This window comes from Labrus mixtus, chromosome 16 (assembly GCF_963584025.1).
Source record: "Labrus mixtus chromosome 16, fLabMix1.1, whole genome shotgun sequence".
Lineage (NCBI taxonomy): Eukaryota > Metazoa > Chordata > Actinopteri > Labriformes > Labridae > Labrus > Labrus mixtus.
Window position 1 is genome coordinate 4,351,261 of NC_083627.1, and position 19,815 is coordinate 4,371,075.

Below are 19,815 nucleotides of genomic sequence, written 5' to 3' on the forward strand. Positions count from 1 at the left end.
ATCAAATCTTAAATAGATGATGTTTTGTGTGAGGAGGATCTGAGGCAGCACATGATGGATAGATAAATACTTCATTGATCCTGAGGGAAATCCAGTAGCAGGTTACAAAGACGTACATGACATGAAACATTTGTTAAAAATTAAACCACAAAACCGACGCCCCCCCCTCCCATACATATATATTAACCAAAAAAAAAGATTTAAAGAATACCCCTAGATGAATCAAACTTAAACTGTGCAATTAAAAATAGACTTATACAAGAAATGTACATAACCCGTGCAGGGATAAAAAAAAAAAAACATGTGTAATTTAAACAAGAACCTAAAAACAGTTGAGGAAAAAAATCTGTAATTAGACCTGAATATAAAAAATAAAAAAAACTGTAATTAGACCTGAATATAAAAAATAAAAAATCTGTAATTAGACCTGAATGTAAAAAGAAAATCTGTAATTAGACCTGAATATAAAAAATAAAAAACTGTAATGCTACTGTTCAGTAGTCTGATTACCTGGAGAGAAAAACTGTCCTCGAGCCGTTTCATTCATGCTCTTTAAACGTTTTCCTGAAGGACGGTAGAGATGTGTAATGCCTTCCTCTTTCAGCTGGTGGTGTAAATGTCCTGTATGTGTGGAAGCATTTTTTCCTGTCCTGTTTGTAACGAGAATGCGTTCAATCGTTGCTTTGTAGAAAGTGATGAGATCTCGTGGATATGCAGTGTGTGTGTGAGGGTCGTTGAGAGTTAGCATTGATGATATTAATGAGGTGGTGAAAGTGTGACTTGATGACTTTTGTTTGCCAGACTCGTCCTTTTTTAATGTTGTCCTAGAATTAAAAAAAACTCAGCTCGCCTTCTCTCTCTTTCTCAGGTGGAGTTCCCTGTTCCCGAGCAGTTCAAGACCGTCTGGGACGGCAAGAAGCTCGCCACCACAGCAACAGAAATCGCCGGCTAGAAAGAGGGGGCGGAGAGTAAACCTGCCGCTCCTCCTCCTCCTCCACACCCATCCCCATTCCCTTTTTTTGCAAATTGCCTTCCTGACTGATCCACCGCCCCACCAGCTAACTCTCACACTGTAGACTGAGATTTGGACCTCATGCGTTTATATCTCCCCTCCCCTCCATCATTTTATCAGCCAATCACAGCTTAAGCTGTCCCTTCCATCAGCCAATGAGAGGTCTGCTCGCTTTTTACTCTCTGGAGCAAATCCTCCAGCCAATCAGCAGGGAGCAGCTTATCGTTCCAATGAATTTGCCTGTGAGCACTTTTCCAAAAAAAACATTCCTGAGTTTTGCCAATAGCTGCGATGCTCTGTGTGATATTTCATATCTATCAGGATAATGCTAAGCTAAATTTAACTTGTAGACTAGCCAACAGGGGAACAAGAAGCCCCTTACGACACAAGCACTGCAGCCAATCAGGACGCTTCAGGCTGTTATTCCTTTCTTCTTTTCCTGGTCAGGATGGGCTAATGTGTTTTTTTTAAGTCTGATCGATTTCTGTTATTATGCAATTCACTGGTGAAGCACTTCCACCTACGCCCTCTTACAGGAGATAAAGGCATCATATCACCTCTGCTGATGTTGACTGTATTGATATTAACATTCATAGTGGATAATAAATAAGTGTCAGAGCACATAAATAAAGAGTGAAATCACGTTATACACATCAGAAAAACGCTCCATCTAGATGATGTTTGAACAATTCAAAGCTGCAGGATAATTATCATTCCATGTGCTTTCCCCCCTAAACCCACTCATAGGACATTCCCGAGTATAAAAAAAAACATTCCACATGAGGAGACGTGTAAGAGAAAGTTTGTGAAAGAGAGACGAAGATAAAGACGAGGCTGAAAGGATGTGATCGTCGACTGTTTTTAAAACTCCGCCTCTGTAGTGGAAACATCTGCTGTAACCATCCGTAATAAATATGAACAACTGTTGAAGAGTCTGTAATAATAATGGTAGCCACGTCTACTCTGCTCTCCACTGACTTCTTTTACATCGACTCTTATTCTTTGACTTCATTTTTATTTTGGGTCCAAAATCAGAGATCTGCTCATTAGTACTGGAGACATCATTAAAAATGTTGCAATACACAATGTCTTTGTTTTTGTCTTTTATTGGATTAAAAGTTTTGTTTTTAAATGTACAGATGCAAACAGAAGAGTTTTACCCTCAAAGGTAAGTAGTGATAAAACACTTAAACATGAGGCGTGGTGTTTAGACAGCAGTAAATCGAGGAGATAATCACACATTAAAAGTGTCAACATGCGACAAGTGATCAGTGCAAAAGGAATGGATTATGAGCTTTCTGCTTATTGAGCTTTTTAAATTTAGAATCGACTTGGTTTCAGTGGTTAAAATCTGATTTAACATTTGCTGCGAGAGGCTTTAAAATCAAAGTGTTTTAGCGTAAAAGTGGCAGCAGGTTGGCGTTGAACCACTCTCTGGTGAACTGCAGGTGGTCTCCCTCTGTCGCCAGGAAAGCCAGTTTTCCAGCTTTGTCCATCGCTGCCAGGCCCAGACGATCCTGCGTGTAAGGACACAATTTTTAAAAGGTCACTAGTATGCAAAATCCACTTCACCATGTTTCTCTAACACTAATATGTGTCTCTAGTCCGTCTACAAAGCCCCCAATTATGAGAAAATCCATCCTCTCTATCTTTATCCTGCTCCACTTTTCAGAAAATGTGTGCTCAAACAGGCTGTTTGGAGATTTTCCCTTCATGACATCACAAAGGGCAGTAGCCCCTCCCCCAGGTGGGTGACACTCCCACAGCTAGGTGTTTGTTCTGAGTCTGCCTTCTCACCGTAAACAATAGGACATGGAGCTAAAAAGCCAGAGCCACCCAAGCCCTTCCAGAGAGGGGGCATGGTCAGACACAGCTCATTTACATGTTTAAAGGTACAGACACAGAAACAGCCTGTTCTGAGCAGGGCTGAAATAGAGGGGTTTATAGACATGATCAAACACAGGATCAGAGTGGATTTAGAACAAGAAACTTCACAGACATGTTTTGAGGAGCTCTGAGACTTATTTAAACTGAAGAAGAGGAGGAGGATATAATGTGACCTTTAATGTAAACTCAACTACAGAAGTAGTGGTTTAAGGTTTCTTGCCAACCCCCAAAAAAGCGCAGACGTTTTATAAATTACAAATTAAATCCTCAACTGATCGGAGAAATTGTCTCGTTTGGGCGTTAAAGAAATATACGATATGTTAAAGACTGAACACACACTAACTTCTTTAATGTGCAAGAATAAGGATGAAGTGTAACCACTCACATAGTAACTGAAAAACTAGTGAGGATTTTGTTTTAGTCATGAAGGAACGTCTAAACGTTTAAAGAAATAATGCTCATCAACACTTACCTCCTTGTAAAGGACGCTCTCCTGCAGAGTTTCCGTCTCTTTGGCCTGACCCGTTTTCAAGAAGCCGAACCACTACGGCGAGAAACGGGACAAAAACAGTTCAAACACACACACACGTATCCCTCAATAGAAGTATGCAGCATATTTAAAACTACTGTCCAGTGTCGGTGTTTGGGAGTTACCTCCGTATCAACGGGATCCACTACGGTGTCCTGCAGGAACTTGACCATGACGAACTTCTCCAGCAGCTGAAGATTCTTCTTGTACGTCTCATTTACAGCCTTAAAGCGGGAAAAGGGACAAATATGACGAGATAGTAGGACAGCTGATTATGGCCGACATGAGTCAAGCTACAGAAACATCAAATTTAAATGAGCAGCAACATGTTCAAATATCTCTTTTTGTGCATCTCTCTCTCCATTATCAATGTTTCTGTTAACTCCATGCATCTCTGTGTCTATCACATGTCCATATCTCAATCACATCCATCTCACTCTGCATCACATATGTCCATATCTCCACCTCCATCCTAAACATAGATTATGTCTCAAAATCTCTCAGATCAAGACGAGACGGTATGGAGAAAATCATTTTCTGCATTAGTTGTAACTTCCTGTGTTGTCTTATTTTCAAAGACATTCTGTCATAAACACATAATGAGTTAAATAGTGGATTTTATTTGAGCTAATTGTTTGTTTCAATGATTTTTAAATGCCCCTTTTTTAATATTTCTTCTGCACATTGTCATGCTTTTTTTATGTGTTGTGTGAAGCACTTGCTGATACTGTTGCTGAAATGTGCTACACAAATTAAAACAGTTTGTTACATTTTTAGAAAGTGGTAAAAAAAAAAAGCTCAGTTTTTACTGGATCTCATCAAGAAGAATTAATCTCCTAACAGGAACTATGACTGAAACTCAAAGCTGTGAAACAGACCTTATCACGCCCTTATTTTGTAAGACTAGGTTTTCAGATTTAGTGGAGTAGCTCTTCAAACATCTGAGCTACAAATTCCGACTTGAATATTTGTGCAAACGTTCTCTGCAGCGCCGCTCTCTCACTGACCCTCTCCTGGTTGACGTCGGCCAGAAACAGGCTGTGCTTCTTGTACAGGTCGTCGTTTAACGGGTCGTGCCAGTACTGCGCCTGCACCAGACTGAGCAACACAAACACAACAACCCGTCAGTCCTCCACTCAGATAAACACAACAAGACATTTTACATATATCACCATCAGAATCACTAAACCAAAAAAGAAAGAACATCTTACTGTTTCTGAACCAGGTCCGTGTAGGCGCCGTTGTTCAGAGCTTTGCGGATCATGTCACAGACGTGGGAGCTCTCACCGGGACACCTCGGCAGTCCATACACTCCTAGACGATAAGACGATAAACAATAAGATCCACACTGGGAAATAATCATTCAAAATGTAAACATATATGGGGAGAATCTTGGGGTGCCTTTCTGGAACATTTGGACTCATCTTGACAACATTTGCTTTTGTGTCCTTGTTTCAGGGTTTAGATGACTTCTCATTTATTTGTATACCTCCTCTCAGGTGTGTGTGTGTGTGTGTGTGTGTGTGTGTGTGAGTTTCTGTGGAGTGGGGGGAGGGGAATGTATGTTTATATCCATTGCAACTGCAGCTCAGCTGATCTATTTTTTATGTTTTTTTAAATCTATTTTTTAGTATCTATTTTTTTGTACATTTTTAATTTTAATTTTATTTATTTTATTTAAATTGTACTGTGTTCACTTTTTGTTTGCAATCTTTGCTCTTTGCTGCTGTAACAATGTAAATTTCCCCGTTGTGGGATAAATAAAGGATTATCTTATTTTATCTTATAGGTGGGGTGATGGGTTTTCATTTTCGTTTGGATTATGTTGTCATTAAAATATGTCAATAATATATTAAAATTAAAAAAGGGGGTTTTGTTTTTGCACTGATTTTAAGAGTCTCAACAGTTACATGTCATTTAATGATTGTCACTGTCATTTTTTGGCACAGCTTCTTAAACTGTCACTCATCCTCTGAACCTGTTCCTTACAAATAAACTAACGAACCAAACGAGTTCTGCAAAGAGAAGTGAGTCGATCTTTTGTTCTGCTTGTTCGCGGTCACGTTACCTTGGTGCTGGCCTCCGACAGAGATCAGCGTTTTCATTGGTGGAGAGGGGCAGCGCTGAGCCACGGCTCGTCTGGGAAAAGAGGAACCAGGAGGGGAATCAAAGCAAAACTTCCTCATTGTTGTCAGGAGGTGAATAACTTTGACACATAAAAAAACATGCTCTGTGAATGGAGCTCAGGACTTCAGCCTTCCTCTCTGACAGAGAAAAGAGTTCTGTATTTTTTGATTATTTCATTCACTCTGCAGGAGAATCAGGCAAGAAGGGAAATCTATACGAACACAGAAGTCTTCCAATTTTCTTTGACAGTCCGAACAAAAACGGTACAGTGTCCAGAACAGTGGTTTACGTACAGAAACTGGCCCCCCTGGGAGAATCCCATAGCGTTATATCCTCCCTTCAACTCCGGGTTCTGGGCCAGCTGGCTGCACACCATGGACACCTGCTCATTCACATCCTTGAAAAACCCATTTTCTGTGTCCTGCAAGAGGAGGAACATGAAAAGTTCAGAGCATGACAGACACATTTAAAAAAAAAAAAAAAAAAAGAAGAAAACGAGAGCGGCGCGGCGTCACGGTCTTACGACACATCAAAGCAAGAGTCCACGCCGTCTTCTTATGAATATTAACGGGCGAGAAACGACACAGTGAAAGTTGTAAAAGGAGACGTTTTTCTGATGTAACCTCGGCCACTAGGACTGCAAATGTCACAGGATTCTTTACAAGTCGTATGGATGGATCAATCAAAGATGATGTGCTGCTGCCACAAACCACTTCAGTGTCCTTTAGTCCGACACAGAACAACACTTCTATTTGACTTCTCATTTTCACTTTTCAATCCTGTTTTTGTTTTTTATCATCAGACTGCAAACTGTACATGTTCTTTATCTGGACGGATTTTTTTTTTTTTTATGATCATATTTTATTATTGTTTTGCTCTCTTTGACGTTCTCAGCTAAATGTGTCATATCTATATATTTTACTACATTTTGTGTTTTTCTGCAACTTGAAAAAGGCTGTGATGATTTTCTAAGGGTCTTAAGGGTAGTTATTTATTTAATGTAGGAACCTTCACAGAAATGTATCTGTTACACTGAGTATTCCTGAAGTAAAAGAAACCACTTCTGAAGCTTTACAGAAACTTTTTTATACCCTCGTCAATCCACATTCTCCTTTTTTAAGATTTATTTTTGGGCTTTTTGTGCCTTTATTTGAGAGACAGGACAGTGGATAGAGTCGGAAATCAGGGAGAAAGAGAGAGAGGGGAATGACATGCGGGAAAGGAGACACAGGTTGGATTCAAACCCGGGCCGCCCGCCTGGAGGACTACAGCCTCTGCACATGGGGCGGGCGCACTAACCACTGTGCCACCAGAATCAATCCACATTCTGAATAATGTTTGGTAAAGCTGTGTGGGTTGTGCAATAGAGTCACAGTGTTCCTATATGCTTTTATATTTCTTTACCCTTTGTAAGCTCTTCATTCGATTTAATTCAAAAAACTTTTTTGGACCCTGCGGGGGCGTTTCAAAGGCAGACAGCAGGGCTGGTAAATTAATCAAAAAAATAATCTAAACCAACATTCAGAACCTCTAACCGACGTAATCGTGCCCATGTCAATTATTTTGATTGTTTTCAGGGCAGAGTCTCGTCCAATCTGCGACATGGAAGCAATGTCCGTCGTTTGGACTCATTTTGTCTTTACGGAAGACGACACCGAACAAAAAGAAGTCAAACGTAAAACACTGCGGAAAAACGGTTTGCAAGAAATGCAAGTTCTTTTTTCCCCCTTTGTTTTAGAGAAGTTCATTTCTTCCTTAAAACTAAAATGTGTCGTTTTCATTTCAAGCGATGCTTTGATTTCAGTTTCGAAATATTCAATTAATAACCACAAAATAGTTCATCAGATATTCATGAGACAAAATCTCCCAGATTTAATAGTTGAGCATATTTGTAGTAGAGACCATGTCAGCGAACTATGAGGACAAAAAAACAAAAACAAAATAATCCTTCAATTGATCGTAATCGAGGTTCAATTAATCGTGATATTGATTTGAGGTCGTATCGTCCAGCCCGAGCAGACAGCAGCACAAAGACAGCGCAAGATTAGCTAAACAATTTGAACAACAAATACAAAATGTCAATTTAAATACAAAAGTTAACACACTAAATAAATGAAGTAGAACAGAGATATAAGTGGACGGTGATAACAAATGTCTCAGATGTAAACAGAACTAGAGCTCATGCTGTGTTTTTGCAGATCTTGTGCATTATGGGTAATATAAAATACATGTTGTGTTGTTCTGGATTGGTATGTGGATGTGTTTATCTAATTGTGTTTTCTGTATTGATTCTAGTGGAAGCAGCTGAACGTGTGGCAGCACTTTGAGTTCCAGACAAAGGAGACAATGAAGTGTATCGTTATATAATATTTATGCACACAACAGATCATTCATATACAAAGTTAAAGTGAGAGAGTGTCCAATCTACTTTTTTTGCAGTTTAAGACAAAGTAGGATTTTTTTTGGCGATTCATTACGTTCCCTTTAAAATGTGTTTTTCTGTGTGAAAGTACCTCAATGACGTTCCGTCCGATCATCAGCGAGAGCACGTAGATGCCAGAGATCTCCTGCTCGATCATCTTCTTTATCGCCCCCATGCTGAGCGGGTTGCAGCAGCTGTCACCTGAAGGAGACGTTCTGTTAGGAGTCTGAGAACCTGCTGCTGACAACATGTACGATCCCTCCCTCTTCTCTGCTCAGAGTATAAACGATTCTCCATCTTAGAAGAATCACAAGATGTTCTTCTTTCTCCTCAGGAGGAATTGACTTCCTACCTCATTAATGGAGACAGTAAGCCTTCACTCATATCAGGAGAATATCTCAGAAGGGGATTCTACACATGACAAAACCTTAAAAGGAAACAAGAAAGGCTTTCTCTATGTGGGAAATTATTTCAGAAAACCAACCATGTAGGAAATTTAAAGGTTACAACTGGAAAAACACCACCTTAGTGCAATCTATGTATACACATATTCATGTTAACGAGTTCACTAAATATAAATCTCTGTCTTTCTTTCCTTATTTCTCTGTGGATGGTATAAAACAATAATTAAACGTCTTGTTCCAGAAAAGCAGCCGGACATTCTCCCTGGTGAGTGAATTAATCTGCTCTGCTTACTCTCTTGACAGCTGATGTTGTTTACATGTTGATAAGGATATAAACAGGGGCAGGACCCCGCGCTAGAGGTCACCGGTTGAAATATATATGCGTTTTCCTAACAAGTAAACTTAAAAAAAAAACAGACACCTTTCAGTTGCAAGAATTACTCTGAGGCTTCCCGACACGTTCTTCTCTCAGATACGTCTCTATAGAAACATGTAACTTTGTTAAATCTCTCGTATTAGTATAAAGATGTATGGCGTAGGCCCTCACCCATCCCATGCCACAGCACTAGCGGTAAAGTCCCATTGGTAGATTTGTAAACCGGGCTGCTCGTCACCAGCAGCGCTGGAGCAGCCAGGAGGAAGCACAGGAGGGCTGATGTCATCCTGGACCCTGAAACAAAAATATACAAGAGGGTCAACTCTTTAATCTTCATATTTAAGACTAGTAATGCTAAGTTAAATCCTGGTTGTATATATTCACATTCTTAGTTTTTATATTTTTAGTACTTATTTACTTTGTATTTAATATTATATTGTGTTTAAATTTGCTAACATTGTGTTTTTTACTCATATTGTGTGTTTGGATAACCTGCTGCTGTAACGCCACAATTTCCCAGTTTGGGATCAATAAAGTAATTCTATTCTATTCTATTCTATTCAGAGAACACAGGTAGCCTTCTTCACTCTGAACCATTTCATAAAGATTTAACAGAAAGAGAACCTCCCACTGGACTTTGCTTGCTTAAATTCTGGATCAATCTATCTCAGCTGGTTTAGCCTCCCACCACCAACTCCTCAAAGAGAAATCATGACCCATACATTTCTGATATTTTTCAACCAGTGAGATTTATTTAATAAAAATAGTAAACTCAAAAAAAAAAAGTGACAGAACGAGGAGATGGAACAAAACAAACATGCGACCCACTGAAAGCTGCCCTGCGACTCATTTTTGGGTCCCGACCAGAGGTGTCAAAAGTATCCACATTCATTACTCAGGTAGAAGTTTAGACACTAGGGTTTAAAAAGTCTTCTGTAGAAGTTGAAGTATCAACTCAAGCTTTTTACTCAAAGTGTAAAAGTACTGGTTTCAAAACTACTTCAAGTATAAAAGTTAAAGTAATGTAAGGGGGGAAAAAATGTCATTAAGGACGAAAGCTTAGGGCCCACAGGGGCCTATAGTGCACTACCCCACCTCCCCAAAAAAACATTTTTCTAAAGGACATAATCAATATAATGTTATAATAAAATGTTAATGTTGAAAAATTTGGGATGCACCTGTTTCAGCCGAATTCATGCCCATTGAAAATGAACCAGTACAATGCAAATACATTAAAGAACCACATATGTGAACTACTGAGTATTAACATGTGTTTCATGGAGCAGAAGATGTGATGACTAGTTGTCTATAAGTATTGTAATGATGCAAAAAGTCAAACTTCAGAGGCATGTTATCAATAGTCTTTATTGGAATGTAAATGTAATCCAAGCTGAGCTGCAGGAATCTGTGAGAGCAACGGATGTAAGATAACAAAACTGGACAAGAAAATTGGGCAGGCTTAGCAACAATTACTCTTGTATGGTCAGATTCACTCTATCCAGATCCAGATTTATCTGGATAGGTTTTTGTTTTAGCCGGAACGATGACAAGCCGAAATGAAAACGGAGTAACGAGGATGTTTTTAAAATGTAAGGAGTAGAAAGTACAGATAATTGTGTGAAAATGTAAAAAGCAGAAGTAAAAAGTCGGCTGAAAAATAATTACTCCAGTAAAGTATAGATACCCAAAACTTCTACTTAAGTAAGGTAACAAAGTATTTGTACTTCTTGACACCTCTGGTCACCAGTTGAGAAACACTGGTCTAGACTGTCTCTTAATGATAGTCTACATCAGAGTCTGAAGGGAACCTTTGTTTACTGAGCTTCTATTTAAACTGACTTCAATTATTAAGCTGCTTTAAGTTAAAAGCTTTTTCATTATGAACTCAATGTTTAAAAAACTGTTTGAACTAAGGGGAATAAGTTTGTATAAAAAAACCAAAGGTAAGGACAAACATAAAGAACAGGTGTACTTCGGTAAAAGGGGTTAATTTGTGGAATTAAGAATGTGGAGTTCACTTTCCAGATTTACATTTTTGTTTAAAAAAATGATGTTTAACAAATATAAAAGGTCGGTTTGATTATTTTTTGTGAGTGTGACTTCTGTTTCGTTTCATTTGTTTTGTTTTGAAAGAAATTCTTAGAACAAATGTTTTGTTTTTGTAAACAAACTAGTAAGTGTCTTAAATAATAATATTTGTAATAAGGAGAGGTGTAATAAGATAATAAATAATAATATTTGTAATAAGGGGAGGTGTAATAAGATAATAAATAATAATATTTGTAATAAGGAGAGGTGTAATAAGATAATAAATAATAATATTTGTAATAAGGGGAGGTGTAATAAGATAATAAATAATAATATTTGTAATAAGGGGAGGTGTAATAAGATAATAAATAATAATATTTGTAATAAGGGGAGGTGTAATAAGATAATAAATAATAATATTTGTAATAAGGAGAGGTGTAATAAGATAATAAATAATAATATTTATAATAAGGGGAGGTGTAATAAGATAATAAATAATAATATTTGTAATAAGGGGAGGTGTAATAAGATAATAAATAATCAGATAAAGCTTCAGTCTTCACCTTTTCAGTCAAATTTTTTTTTTTTTTTTTCTTGTGACCGAAATAAATGATTACAACTACTACTACTAATAATTGTTTGGTGTGTTGCTGTTTTAAGTACGTTTTCATCAAATGATTTGCTCATACTGTCTTGATTATATCAGTAAATAAATATAAAGAAAGGTAAACAACAGTTTAATCCTGCAGCTGCTGAGAGAGAAATATATGAAAACAAACATTAATCTGTATTTATTCTGACAATGCTTTCAATGCATTCAAACGCCACTGATACTGACTCAGACAAGTCAGCAAAAAGGGAAGGTTAATATATTAAAATGTATTAAAAAGACTTTAAAGTGAATCCTGAGGTAGCAGACGAGGCTAACCAACTAATCAAGGAAGTGTAAATTAATAAATCACTCATAAAACACATTTTCTAAGAGGTTAAAGAAGACGTACGCTGCGAAGAACGTACTCAACCCAACATTAAAAAAAAAAAAAGCAGTTAAAACGCTTTAATTAAACCCCCAAATATATGACGTTTTCGTTTATTACTTACCGTTTCTGTGTACTTCCTGCTTGTGTCTGTCGGAGTGTTTGTCACATGAGTGTGTTAGACGCAGCAGCCAATCAGCAGGAGGGGGGCGGGGATACGCGCTAAGGGGGCGGGGGGAATGTCTAACTTGTGACAAGGCTTGTTTTTTTTTTTTTTTAACAATAAATTCAGTGTTCCTGCCTTGCTCGATTCATAAACCGACATTACAGTTATCCAACCTCTTTGTTTTTAATTTTTATTTTTAAATGTAAGCGGATACGTCACGTTCCTGACGCAGCTTTTTTTACTATTTAATCACCTTTCTCAAGCTGTTAGCAACATTAGCTTGCCATGCATGCGAGCTTGTTGCGAAAGTCATCGACAACAACATTCCTGTCTGGATTATAAAGTCAGTAATCTGAGAGGTTATCGTACTGACTGGCTTCAGGAAGAGAGAGGAGGCCGGGTAGAGTAACACAGGATGTCTATACAGTACGACGAGCCCACATTAACGGGGAGTTACGGTGTTGTGGGGTCTTTTCCTAAAAGTTTTGGTTATGGGGTTGAAGTGCCAGACATGGAGGAGATCTCCTCATCAGCTGACAAACCCAGGATCCTGCTGATGGGACTCAGGCGGAGTGGAAAGTCCTCCATCCAGAAGGTAAATCACCTTTAATGACCCCTCAAACAACTTCTCCTCAGGAACAGGACTGCTGCATATAGATTAAGGGTGGGCAACTGGCGGTCCGGGGGCCACATGCGGCCCCCATCAACCTTAAATGTGGCCCTCAGGTAAATTTTTTAACACATCTATTAATTGGAAACATGATGAAATCTGCCATGAAATCATGAAAACCAGAAGTATGTCCTTTAATGACCCCTCAAACAACTTCTCCTCAGGAACAGGACTGGTGCATTTAGATCAGGGGTGGGCAACTGGTGGTCCGGGGGCCACATGAGGCCCCCATCTACCTTAAATGTGGGCCTCAGGTTTAATCAATTAATTGGAAACATGATGAAATCTGCCATGAAATCATGAAAACCAGAAATATGTCCATAATAATATCTGATCACTGGTGTATGTTGAGTTAAATTTGAGGCATGATCGACTGTAATCGTTTTAATTTTAGTTTTAATTAAATGAATGTGGCCCTTGCTGTGACCAAAGTTGCCCATCCCTGATATAGATAGATAGATAGATAGATAGATAGATAGATAGAATCTTTATTGTCATTGTATACAAGGACACAACGAAACTTACACAGCAGCGTTTACAAAAACAACAACAAAAATATATTTGTGGTGATATGACAGAGAAATATGCAAAAAGTGTCCAGAGCAGTTGTTGTTCAGTGAATGAATAATAATAATAATAAATAAATAGACAGTTGTGGTGACTGAGAGAATATATACAGTTATTATTGTGCAGTGACTGATTAATTAAACAAATATAAATATAGAGATAAAGTGTAAATAAGTGAAGTTATGGTGCAGTGACAGAGTACATACAGTTATTATTGTGCAGTGACTGAATGAGTAAATAAATAAATAGACAGTTAAAGTTAAAGTGCAGTGACTGAGTAAATAAATAGACAGTTATAAAGCAGTGAGTTACAAAGTTATTGCACAAGTAATATTGAACAGTTAGCAGCAGTTATATGAGTCTAAAATACATCTGACACAGCTGCATGTTTGTTAGAGCTAATTCTTAAATCCTGCAATTAATCCCACTTTTATGAAAGTTATTATGTTCAGATTTTGTTGGGGCTGATTCAGCTTGCAGTTGATTAAACTCTAATATAATTATAAAAAAGGTTAGGGGTGTTTCTGTTTATTATTATTGCCTAAAACAGGAATTTTAATAGTATAATATCAAATTTAATTTATAACAGTGGGGTGGATGAATATTTGTAGTAAAGTTCAAAAAGCTTCTCAAGCAAAGCAAACCAAAATTATCTTTAAATTACGTCAACACCCCTCAATAATAATATCACTGAACTGAACAAACTGGAGCGATAATTACACATATTCATCTATCTATCTTTCTATCCATCTATGTTAGTCCAAATGTTATTTTTACTCTGTCTTAATTCAATTTATTTGTGATTGTTATTGATTTTATTGGTTGATGTTTTTTTTTTATTATTATTTATTAATTTTCTATTATTGTATTTTTTTATTTAACTGATGTAAATATGTTTGATTTTTATTTTTAATAATTATTTTCCTGTTTTCTTGAGCTGCTGTAATGCAAAAATTTCCCCCATGGGGGATCAATAAAGTTTATCTTTATCTTATTTGCCCTGATTGGTGTCACCTTGATCACATTTTTATAATAAAAACATCATGTTTAAATAGTTATCCTCCTCTTTAATGTGTTTAGTGAGTAAATATTTAGTGCAATATGTTATAAGGTAAAATGTAGGTTGTAAATCATAGAGGACAAACGACATCAGACTAAAACATTAATCCCCTTTATGCATCTTTGACCAGGTTGTTTTCCACAAGATGTCGCCCAATGAGACGCTTTTCCTCGAGAGCACAAACAAAATCTACAAAGACGACATCTCGAGCAGCTCCTTCGTCAACTTCCAGATCTGGGACTTTCCCGGCCAGGTGGACTTTTTCGACCCCACGTTTGACAGCGAGATGATCTTCAAGGGAACCGGCGCTCTGATCTTTGTCATCGACGCTCAGGTTGGATGAGGCTGACATTGTAGGTTTGAAAAAAAAGGCTTCCTGTGCTGAGATGAATTAAGATGTCACTTTTTTGTTTTCTCTGTCTCCTGCTGTTAGGACGACTACGTCGAAGCTCTCGGGCGGTTACATCTCACCGTTTCTAGAGCGTACAAAGTGAATCCGGACATCAACTTTGAGGTGTTCATCCACAAAGTAGACGGTCTGTCAGACGACCACAAAATAGAAACACAAAGAGACGTTCATCAGAGGGCCAACGATGATCTGGCTGACGCTGCTCTGGAGAAGCTTCACCTCAGGTGAGTATGTGACACGTCTGCACAGGTCGGGTCAGGTCTTTACAAGTTAGAGAGAAAAAGTTTTGAAAGAGGATCGCTTCTGAAGATCATGTTGATTTTCACAATTCTAGTCTCAACAGGAAGGATGTGTTTTTCTGTGGTTAAATACCAGAGAGAGGGAGAGTACAGCTGCTTTCACAAATCCACTCCTGAAAATATCTGGAAAAGTTCAGGCTGCCCGTGAAATCTTCCTGAGTACTGGTGAACAGAAAACCTGAACAAAGCAGTGAGATCACAGTGATTGCACGCATACAGTCAACGGTCTTACGCTTGTCAGAGGATCTTAATGTCACAAACCCCTCCCACTCACTCGCCGAGAATTTTCCTGAATATTTTCCTGCTTCGTTTGCCCATCAGCTCACTTCACGCAGAAGATTAATGGCAGGATAAATTCAGAGTAAAGTCAGATTGAAAACATATGACGCTGATACGTTCAGGAAACGCCCTGGAACTCTCAGGATGTTTTCAAAGCCTAACCAGGGACAGGGTCTGCAAATGAGCCGTGGCTAGAAGTCCTATATACATTGCATTACGTTTACGTTTGCACTTTAATTTGATGAAACAATGCCTACATGTATTGTCCCTGACAAATTAAATAAATAAAGGAGTCTGGTGCAAGTGTGAAAGCTCAAACAGATGTTGCCACTGAGCAAACAATCTGCAGATTTCAGTGTTAGTCATACTTTCTCAATGTGTTGAGAAACTGTTTTTGTTGGAAGTCTTTCAGCAGTATCAGACATTTCAGGTGTTGCTTTAAACTTTTAAAGCTCCTGTGAGGATCTTGTTGGCCCTCCTGTGGACAAAGTGAAACCTCGTTTCTCTTTGCTCGTCTGTTTCTGTAAATATTTTAAAGTCTTTACGACAGATATTTTCCTCTTATTGCCGTTTAAAGTCAAATGTATTACACAGTTTGAATCTTTTCCATGGAAAATGGAAAAAAAAAGTCTTTGGTGATTATCATTTTTTCTGACACCTACCACGTGGCCACGGTTTCAGGCTTGAATAATCACAGTAAAGAAATAATCCTTCTTGTTGCTGATGGTCTGTTTTGCTTTGATGAGTCATATAAAGGATTAATTTCAGTCTGTGTCATAAGCAGTAAAAAAAAATCTCCTCACAGGGGCTTTAAAGTTTCCATCAAAAGAAAGTACAAATGCCAGAGTTGTTCTGTTGGTATTCTCAATGATATCTTACCTGCATACAAATCTTCCATCCAATCAGATGCTTTATTGAATTGTTCTGTTCCCTTTGATCACTCGTGTCGTGTCTTATCTCTCCTTCTGTCCGCGCTCAGCTTCTACCTAACCAGCATCTACGATCACTCCATATTCGAGGCCTTCAGTAAAGTGGTCCAGAAGCTCATTCCTCAGTTACCGACGCTGGAAAACCTTTTGAACATTTTCATATCTGTGAGTGCTGTCGTGTGATTGTTTGTTTATTGATTTGTTAATCAACACTTATTGTGAAGGAGTCAGAAAGCTAATCAAGGAGATAATTTAAATCAATCTCGAGGTGCCTAAAACAAAATGTCTAAGCCTTTATCTCATGTTTTTTGTTCTCCGGACAGTTGTCATTAAAAGTCATGCTTGTAGCTGAAGAGATAACAAAGAATACCTGTTTTTTTATTTATTTATTTTTTGACCTTTGACCTTGAACCCATGACGGCTGCAACGAGGACTATAGCCTCTGTACTTGGGGTGCAGGACTTAACCGCTAGGCTATCCGTCAACCCAAAATAAACCTGTTTTTAAGTAGCTGCTGCGATGGTACCGTATTAGGCTCACTACTTTTTCTATTTGCATGCGAGCACAACATTAACGGACACATGATGCTGTCATTTTTCAGAGAGTGTGTTCATGTTGAAGCATGTTTCTAACTCTGATATTATAATGTTTAAAGGTTATACATTATTTCCCAAACTTTTCAAGACTTAATAAATATTCTGTAAATCCATTTTAATCTCTCCGTGTCTCATCTCATGCGACCATCCTCCATGTTTTGCAGCATTCTGGGATCGAGAAAGCGTTCTTGTTCGATGTCGTCAGTAAGATCTACATCGCCACAGACAGCTCTCCTGTCGACATGCAGTCCTATGAAATCTGCTGCGATATGATCGACGTCGTCATCGACGTCTCCTGCATTTACGGGTGGGAAGAATTGCGTTAAGTTTCAAGATGTTGGCCGTGACTTGTGTCCTCGTTATGTAAAGTTAAAAAAGTTGCCTCTCTGTTGTCTCCCTCTGGGCAGGCTGATGGAGGATGGCAGCGGCTCTGCCTACGACAAAGAGTCTTTGGCCATCATCAAGCTCAACAACACTACAGTGCTTTATCTGAAAGAGGTCACAAAGTTCCTCGCTCTGGTCTGCATCCTCAGAGAGGAGAGCTTCGAGAGGAAAGGTGTGAAGCTTTAGATTTTATAAATGATTACGTTGACACTTTTGAGAGTGGTTTGATTCTACACGTTTGTCCTGAATGTAAGACTTTAATGGTAAGTCAAAGGAGAAGTGTGTAACTCTGACACCTAGTGTTTAAAATGGGTACCGCAGTCTAAATTCAAAACATTGGAGAGAGCTGTCCCCCCCCGCCCCCTCCTCTCTAGAGTCGATGTGCAAGCAGGTTGCCATGTGGTGGACTCTGAAGCTTCAGTGTTTATCCAGCTCTGCATGGGTCTGTAAACCTTTCTGTGTTCTAACCTCTCTCCATTTTTCAAAAGCATCTCCAATATTGATCCTAGTTTGAGCACGTTTCTGCTCGTGGAGCTTATTAGAAACATGCAGAGGCTTTTTATCTCGGGTACAATCTCTTGCCCACAGTCATGGCTGCAACAGTTGCTGTTTGCAAAACGGCTGTGTGGGTGTGCCGCCTACTTCTCTGGTCAAAACAAAAACAAACCATTCTGCACCAGACTCAGAGGCTGCTGCCTGTTGCCAAAAAGTGAGGGTACAAACATGGACGTGGAATCAATCGACTAGAAAACGAATGAACTATTATCATGTTGTTGTTTTAGAGGAGAGCTAGTTCTTGAGGTTGTTGACCCAGGAGGATTTGAGTGTAAGAATGCTTCACAACAACTTATTTGTTCTCTCTGCAGGTCTGATAGAGTATAACTTCCACTGTTTCCGAAAAGCCATCCATGAGGTGTTTGAGGTGGGCGCCTCGACTCAGTGTGTCGGCCCGTCGCACAACAACCTGACCGGCCTGAAGTACGCCTCCGTCAACGGAAACGCTCTCTAAAAAGGCCGAGCGGAGACAACACACAGGTGGGACCATGTGGAGAGAAAAAAAAGTATCCTGTCAGACAAACGATGCCTTTCTGTGTGAAGCTTAATTCTGAAAGAAGCTGAGCTGCAGATGAACTCTTATCGACGGACGATGAATCTGATCTACCCGCTCGCTCGTCCTCTCTCTGAAAAAGGGGGTCAAAGTTCAGTTGTTCAGACTCATCTGTCGAGGAGAGAGAAGCAAAAAAAAATGTTTTTTTTTAAAACAGCTCTCTGAGCATTTTCCTGTATTTAAATATCAATGAATTCATTCAGCTGTGTTTACCTTCTTGGCCAGTTAATTCAGTGTACTCTGCAAAATGTTGACGAGCTCGATGTCAAACTGAGAAACATGGACCTCAGCTCGACCGGTATTTCCATGAACTCCACTTTACACTAAACCAATGTGATCCATGTTCCTGCATATTTAACCTTCAGATATGGACTGCTGTGAGGGGATTTAACCAGCACCGTGTTTCTTCTTCTCTGTGCTTCTGTTGATAAGAAACGTCTCCCCGCAGACGGGACGCGTGCCAGTGACACCATTAGAGCTTTTGATCAACAGGCTAAAAGGGCCAAAAAAAAACAACCAATCAAATCCTTTTTCCTCTGACATCCTGCGTCGACTTCTTCTAGGTGATGAATGTTTAAACCAAATTCTCTTCTCAGAGTTTCAGTTTGTAGCAAATGTTTTTACGTTCCTCGTTTAGTGTGCGCGCGGGACCCGAGTAATGATTCAGACACCAGGATGATTTGTTTTTTTGTTATTGTACATAATTCTTGAATAAAATATGTTTCTTAATTTGCTGAGTCGTGCTTACTTGCATCCCAGATTTTGGAGGCCGGCAGGGGACATGAAATTCTCTCAAAGGTTATTTTTGCTTCTCATCATGAGTAAGTTAAGACACTAAAAGTTTTTTGTCCTTTATTGAAAACACTTTATTGAAAATGGGGAAAAAAACTGGATTAAATTGATTTATGACAAGTTGTAGCTTTGGGCTAAATAAGTTTGGATTGTTGAGCATGTTCATTTTTGTTCTTTTACCTTCAAGACTTTTGAATCCAACCTTGTGGGTTTTTGGAAACTGGGTTGCTGGTGCCATTTTACTTCCTGATCAAGCGCCCTACAGCAAGGATCTGAAACCTCTACTGACTCAAGTGCATGTCCTTAAGATCCTGTTTGTGCATGTGTGTGTATTTCAGCTTATGTGTGTGTATTTCAGCTTATGTGTGTGTATTTCAGCTTATGTGTGTGTAGCTTCTTGTGCATCCAGTGTCTGTGGAAGCTTTGTAATGACCTTGTTTTAACACTAGATGGCAGCAGACTTACAAGTAAATATTTAACATGTCAGGCCCATTAGAGAAAATCTCATGTCTCAAGTCTTGCCTGTATAATAACTCCAATAAGTAAGTAGGCCTAGTGATTACACACACACACACACATATTGAATCTCTCATCACGTCATCTACACATGTAGTTTTTCCTCCTGACTTAATGGGTGGTGGCAGGATGGAGCCACAGCCGAAGCCTCTAATCGGCTGCAGACCTCCTGCTCACTCCGTGGAAAGAAAAAAACGGAGGTCAATGAGAGGGAAAAAAGAGATCTGGCTCTGTGAGATCCTGCAGTTTGCTCCCTCACCGCAGAGAAGGATCATGCA

The 19,815-nt window shown here is 38.9% G+C and overlaps 3 protein-coding genes across 3 annotated transcripts in view; 2 read left to right on the top strand and 1 right to left on the bottom strand.

Annotated features, from left to right (window-relative positions):
* Positions 1 to 2,098, top strand: part of cap1 (CAP, adenylate cyclase-associated protein 1 (yeast)) — a 41,601-nt gene extending 39,503 nt beyond the window's left edge. Inside the window, exon 14 of the mRNA XM_061059047.1 lies at positions 869 to 2,098. Within this exon, the coding sequence (XP_060915030.1) occupies positions 869 to 952 (84 nt within the window). The 3' untranslated portion in view covers positions 953 to 2,098. The remainder of the gene's footprint in view (positions 1 to 868) is intronic.
* A 16-nt stretch (positions 2,099 to 2,114) lies between these two features.
* On the bottom strand, positions 2,115 to 11,997 carry ppt1 (palmitoyl-protein thioesterase 1 (ceroid-lipofuscinosis, neuronal 1, infantile)). Its single transcript, XM_061059048.1, has 10 exons — positions 11,887 to 11,997; positions 8,929 to 9,051; positions 8,069 to 8,178; positions 5,849 to 5,976; positions 5,497 to 5,567; positions 4,640 to 4,742; positions 4,436 to 4,526; positions 3,554 to 3,652; positions 3,372 to 3,443; positions 2,115 to 2,529 (listed from the first exon to the last, which is right to left on the bottom strand). The coding sequence occupies exons 2-10, from the start codon at positions 9,041 to 9,043 to the stop codon at positions 2,407 to 2,409; spliced, it is 912 nt and encodes a 303-aa protein (XP_060915031.1). The 5' UTR covers positions 9,044 to 9,051; positions 11,887 to 11,997; the 3' UTR covers positions 2,115 to 2,406.
* rragcb (Ras-related GTP binding Cb) lies at positions 11,998 to 18,958 on the top strand. The gene is made up of 7 exons (XM_061059046.1): positions 11,998 to 12,523; positions 14,356 to 14,559; positions 14,659 to 14,858; positions 16,192 to 16,306; positions 16,902 to 17,044; positions 17,145 to 17,293; positions 17,988 to 18,958. Exons 1-7 carry the CDS (start codon positions 12,344 to 12,346, stop codon positions 18,128 to 18,130), a joined length of 1,134 nt encoding a protein of 377 aa, XP_060915029.1. The 5' UTR covers positions 11,998 to 12,343; the 3' UTR covers positions 18,131 to 18,958.
* The last annotated feature ends 857 nt before the right edge of the window (positions 18,959 to 19,815 follow it).